The 12,833-nt window shown below is 44.0% G+C and overlaps 1 protein-coding gene across 2 annotated transcripts in view; it reads right to left on the reverse strand.

Moving 5' to 3' along the window:
- The window catches only part of AP2A1 (adaptor related protein complex 2 subunit alpha 1), a 194,314-nt gene extending 193,532 nt beyond the window's left edge, over nt 1-782 (reverse strand). For both annotated transcript variants that reach the window (XM_069200922.1, XM_069200923.1), the window contains exon 1: nt 655-782. In XM_069200922.1, coding sequence (XP_069057023.1) covers nt 655-721 — 67 coding nt within the window. In that variant the 5' untranslated portion in view covers nt 722-782. The remainder of the gene's footprint in view (nt 1-654) is intronic.
- Between the last annotated feature and the right edge of the window lie 12,051 nt (nt 783-12,833).

Here is a 12,833-nt window from a genome sequence, read left to right on the forward strand (position 1 = left end):
CTACTGCCACTAGTGTGATAAAGTGCAGTCAATTTTGTTTAATACTAGCAACCTTAAAAAAAGTCTTAATCGCGTACTACTTAAATTGGACACCATTGTCTGTTTAAAAAAAGACGTAGGAAATCCTTCTCTTAATAATACTTTGTCAAAAAATCTCATCACCATTTTTGTTTTCATTTTATCCACTAAACAGACTTCAACAATCTTGAAAATGTCAAAAATAATGTGCTTGTTACTCTCATAATGCCATAAAAATGACCCCTTAAAGCATTCTAAAACATATGCATACTACAACACACGCCTAGGAAATGGTTAAAGACGCTGACAAGTATTGAGGCAAACCAATTATCAGGTAGAGACATATAAGAAATGCATTAACAAAGGTTGGAGAACACTGATAGCTAAAGGTATTCATTGGCATTTAAACATGACAAGGAACTTCTAACATGAAGTGAGAAGAACACGATTGGAGAATTAATGTCGCCATTGACTGGTAATGATGGATAGATATCGACAGGTAATGCTCGGCTCTATTCAGCTTTGACAGCTGCTTTAGCATAACTTCCGGTCTCAGGTGTTGCCACTTCCGGTCCCCGTCTCCCTGACCGGAAGTGCCCAGCTTACCCCCGGGACCGCTCCCATCCCCACACTTACAGTTGCGGATGTCGGAGATGAACACGGCCAAGCCGCGCATCCCATCTCCCTTGGACACGGCCGGCATCTTTCGGCCTTCTCCCAGCACAGCCAAGCGGCGGGCCGTGCGTGCGTGCGCATGCGCAAGAGCCTGCGTGTGGGGGCGTACATATTAAAAATGGAGGACCAGGCTAAAACCCGCCCCTGCATTCGGACATCGATTGAATAGTAGAGGTATTAGCCCCAATCCAAGATGAAAGCCACGTTCACAGCGTAACGGTCGTATTAGTAAATTAATGCTTATTTCCTTTCCCCAAACTTCAGCCGCCTCTAAACTACATAGTTTTCTTACTGGACTGGATTGATTTATTGTTCCATGCCACTGTGTTGGAAACATTCTCTGTGGGATCGATCGCAGACATACTAAGGCAGCCTTACTAAGTGTCTAAGAATAGAAGCGTTTTCTACTATTTTCTGTTTTGTTTGGTCGCTAAAACGCACCATACATTAAGAAGATGATTTATGTGCTGAAAAATGTAGTACGCCTCTTACATTTGACCTACTTAAACCCCAGTGAACACAAGTTTCTCAAATACCTTTTCCTACTTCTCAATTTGAAATGATAATCGTAGTCAAATTAGAAATAAAAGACGTTCTTTGTTAGCAGCCACACACTTTTTATGAACAACTAGTGTGCTAACAGGATTTGAAATGCGCTTACAGCAGCGCCATACTGCAGGGCAAGAATTTTTTTTTTTATAGCTGACAAGCTTTGAGTTTGCCAACAGTGTGACAGACAGTTGGATTTTTGGTGTGACGTTTGAATGCCTGTGTGTGACATTGTGAGTGACACTTCATCACAAGTCGAACTAACCTGTTCTGGCTGCGTAATAAGATAAATATTAGAAATTATCCACTTTTATGTAATGTATGGGTTCAGAAATGCAGACCAGAATTGAAAGTGATACAACATAAAAAGGAGTCCTGCCAAGTACCACGCATCAGGCGTTAGACTAATGTATTTCAGTGGTGGACCGCATCACAGCACTGAAATGCAATGTCACACATTATAGCGCCTCTTCAGCTATCAGGGGGCTCTTCTATAATAAAGCACCACACAAGCTGTGTGCTTTGCTGCTTCAGATGTTTGTGCTTTGTTGGTGCCTCTGAGTGTTGGCTGAGCAAAATACCAGGCTTTCCATCTGGGCCTGGCAGAATTTTATCCTTGACTGGTCATTCCAGCATCGTGATGATGGGCACACATCAGGTATGTGATGCCGCAATGGACCCGACCCCACCGGCCTCGTCGTGAACTTGTTTGCAGTGGCTAGCTGCGACAGACAGTCATTGCTTCAATATTGGCAGAGAGCTCACTGCTCGCACACCTGCAGCGGCTGCAATCAGACCCCACCAAACCTGCGCCACACCAGTGTGTGTGCAGCACAAGATTTTTGGATCATCATGATTGCTGCGGGAAAAGGAGTCAGACTGGTCGGTGATGGTCCACAGCATGAGTCGTTGCATGCGGCCACAGTGGGCCTACCAACTGCCGCACGCCAGCTCATCGCCTCCCTGGAAGGTGAAGTCTTTGCTGAGAGTGAGACAATATGTAGTGCACTTTTTACAGTTTCTCGTTTCTCAAATTGGTGTAATTTATGGTATTGATATGTCTCCATAGTCTTCATTGCTTGATTTTGCCCGCGACAAAATGTGTCACTCATAGATGTTCAAATGTCACTCATAATTACAATGAAATTATGAAAATGTCACACATAGCAATCAGAACCCTTGGCAGCTAGAAAAAGCCAAAACTGGCCGAAGGTTTCAGTCTACACAGCATATTGGCATCCATGTGATGGGCTCTCACTACCCCAGAACACCTCCTTCGAGTATGGTTGCCACCTGAACGATTTTCAACCCGCTCCACTGGTATTTCAATGTAACAGCCAGTACAAAATGAGCAAAATCACCAAAAGCCAGTATTTTTAGCCCTTATCTATATATACTTCAAAGAGAAATAGAAAGCACTTTTAAATGTTATTTAGAGCTGTGTTAGTGGTTCATGACTAATAAATACAGTAAACAAAGACAGGAAAGACATGATACAAATGAATACGTACAATTTTGCTTAAAGTCGTATTTAGCATCATGTCCCAGCCTTTGTAGGTACTTAAAACAATAAATTGACGGTATTTTTCTCTTCGAAAGGTGACAACCATACCTTTGAGAGGGAGGGAGACAGGCACACATGCCCACATACAGATTTTCAAACATTGCAAACTGTTAGGTTCAATATGTGTAACCATGTGAGGAGCGGCCTAACCTAACTACCAGTGATGTGGAAATGCAGACTACACATCACATATGAGTACTATTTAGACTAACCACAATCCGCACATCTCCTGTTAATTTATTGCTCGTCTCATCCAGCCAGAAGGGTGTGTTCTTAAGTCATCCTGCTCTCCGTAGATCCCAGGTAGCTCTCTACATCTCTTCCCACCGTAGATGGAGCGGATTGAACATACATAGCCCCTGAGCTGCGGATTGGGAGCTGGGTTGGATCTCGTAAAGCTGACTCCATGTCTGTTTCTTCACTTGAATCCACTAGGGTTGGAACTTTTCCAAGAGAAAAATACTGACCTTTTGTTGTTTTAAGAGCTGGCAAAGGCCTGAGCATGATAGTAAATAGGACTTTAAAGAAAATCACATGTATTCATTTGTAGCATGACTTTTCTGCCTTTGTTTGCTTTAATTATTAGTCGGGGTCGTTAACACAGCTCAATAACACATGTAAAAGTGCTTTCTCTTTATATTTGCTGTTTGAAGTATGTACAGATAAAGGCTAAAAATAACAGCTTTAGGTGATTTTGCTTATTATTGTATTATTGTGTCGGTCTGGACATTAAACTACAGATGGTGCCGGTAGAAAACTGGCCAGGTGGCAACCCTAGCGTCCACCCATTCTGGGGTCAGGCTTTTATGCACTCTCTATGCTAGCAGAATGCAGAGGCTTGGAGGTGCTGTATGTTTCAGGTTTCCTCAGTGCATCCACATCTTCCTTCACCCTGGGCTCTGGAGAGGTTTCCACTTTCTTGAACCACAAGATGTTCCATGTGACTGTCTCCTCACCCTTCCGTACATACACAATGGTTCCTTTCATCCCAGCCTGCACCTTCTTATCGAATAGTGATCAAAATTTCCAACCAGGGTGTCTATCCCTGCTTAGGACATAGCCCCCTATTTGGATTTCAGTGTTCCTAGCTCTTCTAGCTTTGCTGCTTCACTCGTTTGTGCTGTGTCAGTGACTCAGAGTGTTGCCTGAGCAAAATGCCATGCTTTCAATCTTGGCCCGCCAGAATTTTATCATTGACTGGTCATTCCAGCATCATGGTGATGGGCACACATCAGGTCATGCAATGGGAGTTGTCTGGTAGATAGTTGTGTAAGAAGTGGTGTAGACTCCATTCTAAAGCTCCCCTCTGAGGCATTACAATATGCAGAGCTTTGTTGAGGGTGCGCATGAAATGCTCCACACCCCCTTGCTTGAGGCCACAGTGGTGTGCTCTTACGATGGAGGATTCCCAAACTCTCCAAGTACTTCCTACACTCGGCTTCCTGGAACAGGGGTCTGGTGTTCATCTGAACAACTTCTGGGATGCTAAATGTAGCATGTGTTGTCTCCAACAGGGGACAAATCTTTTGAAATGCCATGGAGCTTGTTAGTTTCATAACTGGGAAACAAGAATATCTGTCCATCATGACCATGATGATCTGTCTGTCATGGTAGCTCCCAAAGTCAAGGCTGATCTTGGTCCACGGGACCCCACATGCTTCTTCAGTGGTGATAGGAGCCAGGGGTTTGATCCTCCCATGAGGTGATGTGACAAGCAATCTTTCACAGTCTGGTCGCATAGCGCGTCCAGTTCCTGGAACCACACCTTCTCCCATATGCAGGGCTTGCTCTTCTTCACTCCTTGGTAGCCATTGTGGCCCAGTTCAATTATCCTTAGCTGCAGGGCTTCTGCGGTCACAATTTGGTCCTTCTTTATTAGGAGTTCGACTTTTATTGTGCTTAGTTTGCACAAACTCTCCAGTGCTGAGCCAGCATAACATTGTCTTCTAGAACCTACTGGCGGGTCTACTGAAGGAAATTGTTCCACCTTTTCTGTTGCAGCACTTAAATCATTCTCTATGGACCATCATCTGCTTGGGTTGCGCTCTGAATGTCAGTCATGGACATTTCCTTCAGAGAGGCACACCGAGCCACTGTGCTTACAAGGTAGTCTCTGTCCTCCTCTGAACCCAGCCACCTGTGATCTGGGGCTGCGGGGTATTGCGACAGGAAGTCAGATGGGTTTCTGGCTCCATGTCTGTAGAGCACAATGAAGTGGTACAGTAGCAGCTGAATTGCCCACCACTCAATCTGTGGGGACGAGTGTAGGGGCATGCTGCTAAAGAGGCTGATTAGCCTTTTGTGGTCAGTGACTACTTTAACTTCTAGGGGTCAAAGTGTGCCATAGTTGTTTTGGTCAGCAGAGCTGCCTCGATGCTGTTGAAGACCTCTCCTTTGTTGTGCCCCATTCCCATTTGGCTGCTGTTTTGGTGAGGGCTCTCAACGGTTCCGTCAGGGCCGCTAAGTTTGGTAGGAACCGCTCACATAATGTGGCCATCATCAGAAAACTGCATACTTTTGTTGCAATGCGGTGGGGCTGGCACCAACTTGATTACATTCGACTTCCAGGTGTCTATCTGTAACCCATTGTGATGTAGAACTTTAAATAAACACTGAGACTTCAGAGAGAATAGGTATAAAATCTGTTTATTTCATGTAGAAGGACTCCAGCCTCCAACCGTCTTTGTCCCTTCACTACTTCTCCACTTTGAACCTAGAACCTAAAACCTCTTATCACATAAGCAGGATGCAAAGCAGGCAGGAACTAGACACAACATACCACACCCATCTTTTGAAAAGGCATACCCATGTGTGTGCCCTTGATTATCAGCCACGTACTTGCTGTAATAATATCTGTGAGTGAGATGACCTAATGTTCTGTCATCTTTTGGTTGTTTGCGAAAACCGATAAATAAACTAATTTAATAAAATAAAAGAAATACCCAAAGAATTGGATGTGCTGTTAACAAACATTTCTCTTTGTGAAAGGTAACTTCATACTCTGCAAGTCACTGCAGTGTGGCCCACAGGCGGTAATAATGGTCAGCAAGTGCTTTTGAATATATGAAGATGTTATTGCTTATTCTGATGATTCCCTCAAGCTCAAGAGCATCTCTCTGATGATGTTCTGTAACACCTCAGTGGCTGAAGAAATCTAAAAGTTCAACCTCTTGTATCGAACCCCAAGTGGGTTGAAAACAAAGTTATGTAGCAACTTTCTGGGTGGGACCTGAGCTGGTGTTATTCTGCGTTTTGACTAAATTTTGAGAACCACTTTGCCATATTTAAGCCAGTAATCATGTAATTAATTGTTGGAGTTATATGTTCTTCTTGTTTTGTCACCCGGTTGAGCAGGTACACGTCAATGCACAACCTTATAGTCCCTGGCTGCTTCAGCTTCACTGAGTCACAGATTCATAGATGTTTCCGTTGTTCAGCTTACATTGCAAGCTAAATAGTAGCAATCCCAGTCTATCAGTTAAATGCCACAAAAATATACAACTGAAAAGTAAAAACGTATTGCAACTAAAACCAAAAACATACAATAAGTATAAATCAAAGTAATTCACATGTATAAAATATAAAATAACATTATCAATAATAATGAAGTCAATTAAATACACAAAGCAAAATACTTATGACTATTAAATGTTTTGTAATTAAAATAGCTTATTTTAAAAATGGATATGTATACATTTAACGTTTAAAAAAAATGTATAAAGCCAATACTCATCAATTAAACACTTGAGGCTTCATTACGAACCTGACTGTCTAATGACAGGCAGGTTTGCGGTCAGACCTCCGCCAATGCGGCAGTCCAAGCGCCATATTACAACCACAGCGTTAGTGCCAGGGCCGGACTGCCAGCACTGCCAGATTTTTCCTTCATGACGGCCTGGCGGTGCAAGCAGTTTTGCCCTGGGGATAACGACCCCCTTCTCCACCGGCGATTTCATGGTGGTAACACCGCCATGAAAAGGCTGGCAGAGACAGGGTGCGTGAGGCACCAGGGGGGCCCCTGCACTGCCCATGCACTAGGCATGGGCAGTGCAGATGCCTCCCTTGCCAGCACCGTCGCAATGTTCACTCTCTGCTCAGCAGACAGTAAACTTTATGACGGGTGCTTGTGCACCCTAAGCACTACAGCATTGCTGCCGGCTCTATTACGAGCCGGAGACAATGCTGTAGGCTGTTTCCCGCTGGGTTAGTGGGCGGAATCTGGGGTTCCGCCCGCTGAACCAGCGGGAAACTCGTAACGGGCCCGGCAGGGAGGCTGCCACACTGGCGCAACCTCCCTGTCGTAACTTTGGCGGACTGGCTTTTCCGCCCTCCAAAGTCACAATGAGGCCCTTAATTTACTTATTTATTACCTTATTACTTACTTATTAAACAGTTCTACCGATTAATCAGTAATAAATATGCAAATTCACTATAAACCGAACGGCCCACCAAAATTCCAAAAATAAAAATGAATTATTTAATTTAATGAATACGACAAACTCAAATCTAATTAACAATACTAAAATAACACTAAAATAATAATAATAATAATATATTTAGCAATTTCACAAAACAACCACTCATTCATTTTTTTCCAAAAAGTATTTTAAATAGCGGAGTGAATAAAGACAATCATATTTAAAAATGAATGAATGTAAAACAATAAAATATATATATTTATAATACTTTCCATCCTATTCCCCTACAAACACAACAAGTGCTTCAGAGTAGGTGTCATTCACTACTAACCCACAGAATACAGGCATTAGGGACATATCAGTCTTTTACCATCCCAGGAGGCATACAGATTTGTTCAATGTATCATCAGCTAAAGCCTTATCACATACCCATACCTTAGCTTCCAAATGACCATACCCCATGAAACAGACAAAGGCCATTACTAATTTCCCCAGTCATGGAACCTTCCACTTACCATGGTCAGGTATCCGTAGGCTTACCACTGACCTATATCAGTCTTCAGACACATGCACATTAGTCTGCAATGAGAAAATACACTGGCAGCTATGTACAAGTTAGTTCACATACAACACAAACCATAATGATGGTAGAGGGTCTGGGTACCACATTGTGGCATGTGTTAGACAGAAATGAATGTACCATTTGAGCCACCTCCAATACCAAACAAGTCTTTTTTTGTGGAAAATCTTGCCTTCAGGAACCCAAAAGTCCTCTTCACAACACGCCTTGTCCTTCCATGGGCCTCATTGAAGCAGACTTCCTTGGCATAGTTGGGTACCTCACTGGTGTCAATAACCAAGGACAGTTTTGGTAGCCAGAGTCCCCTGTAAGGTATAGTTACACCAATCCAAACTTTAATCTTGGACATCCACATATATGTTAATAGGAAAAAATGTACAGAGAAATATGACATATATGACGTACCAACCAGCCAAGCCCTCTCTGTGTATATTGATGTCATCAGCAGTGGTATATTGTTTTTCCACGTGAAGAAGGAATCATGGACTGATCCAGGATGCTTTGCACAAACTTGTGAGTTGGGGGAAGAAGGTTTTGCAAAGATTTTTCAGAAGAGAACTCGACCCAAGAAGGGGAGTCAGAGGTGACCCTCAGAAGCTGGGAGAGTCACAAGAAGAGGAAGCAGCCCCCACAGGTGACCCACAGGCAGCAGGCACAGGAGTTGCAGTGAGGCCCAATCAGCATGCCTGGAGAAGTATCCCACGTCGCTGGAGCAGCAGACAGGAGACTGTGCTTTGCAGGAAGGAGTGTTGGGGGATGGGGCTACAAGGAGCCTGAAGGGCCCTGGGAGGGGGAACAAACAAGACTTGGTAGGTGCAAGAGTCTCGGCATACAGGAGTACTGTCCTGCAAGGAAAGGCAAGGGCTTACCGTCTTCCAAGTTGGACAGCTGGTAGAGAGGATCAAGGGGACCACTAAGAGGAGGGTAGAAGATCCACGCAGATGGTCGCCATTGCAGTTAGTGCCTGCAGATGCAGGGGAGTGATTCTGTCACTCCAAGGGAGATCCCTTCTTGCTTCTTGTGCAGGCCGAAGACTAGCCAGCCTCAGAGGATGTACAGCCGGGGAAATGTTGCAGTTGCTGGAAGCAGCCAGAGAAACAATGTTGCAGAGCGGAGTCGTCGCTGTAGTTGCAGATTGTCAGTTCCTGGAGGGTCCAGTTGAAGTCCCAGTGGCCAGAAGATCAAGTAAACAATGCAGAGGAGTCCTTCTGGAATCTTGCATGTCGAATCTGAGGACCCACCCCAGAGGGAGACCTTAGAGGGCCCAGGAAGGGGAATTTGTCACCTAGCAGGATGCCTGCATATCAGGAGGGGGCTGTCACGTCACCTGCCGGACCTGACCACACAGATGCTCCTAGGGGCCTCTGCCCACCTTGGATTCAAGATGACAGAATCAGATGGCCACTTGGAGGAGTTCTGGGCACCACCCCTAGGGTGCGGATGGACAGGGGAGTGGTCACTCCCATTCTCATTGTCCAGTTTCGCACCAGAGCAGGGACTGGTTTATGCAAGGAGGACACCAAATGTGCCCTTCAAAACATACCGGTAGCATGGGGAGGCTACCCCTCCCAAGCCATGTAACACCTATTTCCACCTCTCCCACAGGAAATCCTTTGTTCTGCCTTCGTCTGCCTGAGCCGGTCAAGCAGCATGAGGGCAGAAACCTGTCTGAGGGGTGCCAGCAGCGGGGGCTGATCGGAAAACTCCAGAAGACTAGTAGGAGCAATGTTGGGGGTCCTCTAAGGAATCCCCAGAGTGCATTAAATCATACAACCAGTACTGGCAACAGTATTGGGGAATGATTCTGACATGTTTGATGTCAAACATGCCCAGGTTTGGAGTTACCATTATGTAACTGGACACAGGTGTCCAGTACATGCGTAAAATGGCTTCCCCACACTTATGATGTCCAATGTAATGGAGCTGGAGTTCGTAGGGGTACCTCTACTCGTGCAGGGGTGCCCTGACACAAAGGTACCTGCCCTCTGGGCTAGGAGGGCCTTCCATTTGGGTGACTTACAGTGACCTTGTGCAGTGACCTGTAGTGAAAGGGTGCATACACCATTTCACTCAGGCTGCAATGGCAGGCTTGCAGACACATTTTTCATGGGCTCCCATGGGTGGCACGATACATGCTGCAGCCCATGGGGAACCCCTGGTGCCCCAATGCCCTGGGTACCTAAGTACCATATACCAGGGACTTATATGGGGGCAACAGTTTGCCATTGTGAGGTGTGCAAAGACCTAAGCCACCAAAGTTAGAGGGAGAGAGCACAATCACTGGGGTCCTGGTTAGCAGGATCCCATTGAAAACAGTCAAAACACACTGACAGCAGGCAAAAAATATGTGTACCCATGCCAAAAAGAGGGTACTTTCCTACAGTATATTGTGTGTGCGTACACACTTTTTACAGTTTACAACAATGACAGGTAAGTGTGTGTGTACTTACAGTTGCTGTCGTCATCTTCGGAGTTGAATGCGGTGTCTCTAGACGAGAAGAAGCAGCGGGAAGATTTGTAGTTCTGGTTCCATGGTGGCTCTGGACGAGTATTGCTTCCTGGAGGTGAGTGTCTCCTTTTATATAGTTGGTTTCCACCTGGGTTTCCGTGGTTGTGCAACCGCAGCAGAAACCCTGGCGGCGTGCAACCTCATAATCTGTCCGGTGGAAACATGGTCTCCGCTGGCCTGCAGGTGTCTTCCGTCGTCTGTGGCAGCTAGACCGCACTGGCGGTGCATTGGCTGTATTCTGTTGGAATACCGCAGTGGTCATAATTTGGCGGTCTTCTCTGCCAGCCTGTTGGCGGTACGACCGCCAACATGGCGGTCCTGGGACTGCCAAACTCGTAATGAGGCCCAAAATCTTTTTTAGGATACACCCCTCTAGAGTTAACACAGTGACCTAGGTATTTAGTTTCCGGCTTACCAATAGCACACTTACTCAATTTCAGTGTTAAACCATTCTCTTGTAGTATGTTCAGTACTTGCTTCACTCTTTCATCATTAATCTGTAAAGACTCACCATATATCAAAATGTCATCTTGAAATCACTTCACCCCACGAAGGCTCCCAAACAAATTGTACATTACACGTTGAAATACAGCAGCTGACACAAAGCCAAAAAGCATACACACATATTGGTTTGTCCCAAAAGGACTTATAAATGTAGTCAGATCCTTTAAGTCTGGATGTAACCTTATTTGGTGGAATGCCTCCATTAAATCCATCTAGTGTAGTGAAAAAAATTGCTTCACCTAACAAAGAGACCATCTCTGTGAAGTTATGCAGAGGAAAATGATCAACAATTACACAATTATTTTGGACCCCCAAGTATACACACAACCTGATGTCTCCTGAAAGTTTACGGGGCACAACAGTCGGCTCACCCCATTCTGTGATTTGCCCGGCTCAATAATTCAGTTCAGTCTCAACAGATTCCTACATGGAAACAGGTAAGGATCGTACGTTTGCTGCCACAGGTGTAACACCCTGTTTTAATCTGGTGAACATAATCTTTTAAACTTCCTATCTCACCTCTGAATACTCCAGGGAATCTGTCAACAAATTTGACAGTCTTATCAATGTGTTCTGCATTAAGTTTCTGTATATATATTTTTTCTTAGCTTAACGGAAGTTGAAGAATTTGGATCCAGTATGACCCCTAGATCTCTCTGGTGTGACCAACTTAATACAGTGTCTCATTTCACAGGAACATAAAGTTTTCCATTAATCATGTTAGTTTTACATTTTATGTCAGCCTCAAAATATCCCCTGAAATCAATGGTTTGTCCCCCCATAACCTCCAGGAATCTCATCAGGGTCCTTTAATTCAATTCTGTTGCTGATCTCCTTGTCAAATACTTCATTCGGCATCAGGGTAAGCCATGCCCCAGAAAGTTTCCATGTCTAGCCTCTCAACAGAAATGTGATCTTTTTTCATTCTTGATATATACTGACCGAATAAAATTTCCAATCAATTTTACAGGTTATAGGACATTAATTTTGCTGGAACAACAACATTTCACACAATGTCCTTTCTTAGTGCAGAGCTTGCATGTGACATTTCACGCAGGACATTTCTTCAGTGAGGCTATATGATCTGAATTGCCTCATCTGAAGCACACCCTTTTAAATTTTGTTTGGTGAGATTTTATGTCATTTTCATTTATCTCTACCTTACGAACAGCATTGTTCTTATTTTTTTCTAACTCTTCTACACAAGCTAAGGAATGCTTCACATGTTTGGCAATGCAGACGTCCTCATTCAAAGTGGTATAATCCTTCAGCAATAACGCTTGCCTGATTTTATAAGAGCGACAACTAAGAATAAATTGGTCTCGGATGCGTTCTTCCAGTGTAGCACCAAACTTGGAAGTGGAGGCTAACTTCCTCAGACTAGTTATATATTCTTCCACACTCTCGCCACCATTTTGCTCACTCATATCAGGATGATACCTTTCCAGTATAGTACTAATGTTTGGCAAGTAATGTAAAAATAACTTCTTTATGCATGTATCTAGCTCATTTAGCCCTTGCACAACCTCTTCCAAATGTGGTGAGTTCTCAAACAGCTCTTATCCCTCACAGCTCAAACAATGTAATAATAGGGATGTTTTTCTTTCAGCTGTAAGATTTGAATCACACACTTTAGAATAATGCATCAATGTTTTTCCATTTGGACCACTGAATCAGTGATTCGCTAGGTGTAATAAGAAAAAATGGTGGAGGAACAATGTTCTGCCTGTTAAGTCCTGCAAAGAAAAAGTATTAGAACAAATATATAACCACAAAATAAACTTCCAATTCAAAAATCTCCAAGGAAGACAAGAATTTCCAAAAGTTGGGAACTATTTTCAATACCAATTAATAGATAGCAGTCGAGGCCTTTTACAATGGACGGTTAACAGTCCTAAGGAAGTGTACTACTACATAGTGCAGATCGTTATGCCCCCCCAAAAAAACAAAGGTATCCACAACTACAGAATTAAAGTAAATAAGACTAACTTTTACTGTGGGGCTTCCCTCGTAGTC

The sequence above is a fragment of the Pleurodeles waltl genome, chromosome 7 (assembly GCF_031143425.1).
Source record: "Pleurodeles waltl isolate 20211129_DDA chromosome 7, aPleWal1.hap1.20221129, whole genome shotgun sequence".
NCBI lineage: Eukaryota > Metazoa > Chordata > Amphibia > Caudata > Salamandridae > Pleurodeles > Pleurodeles waltl.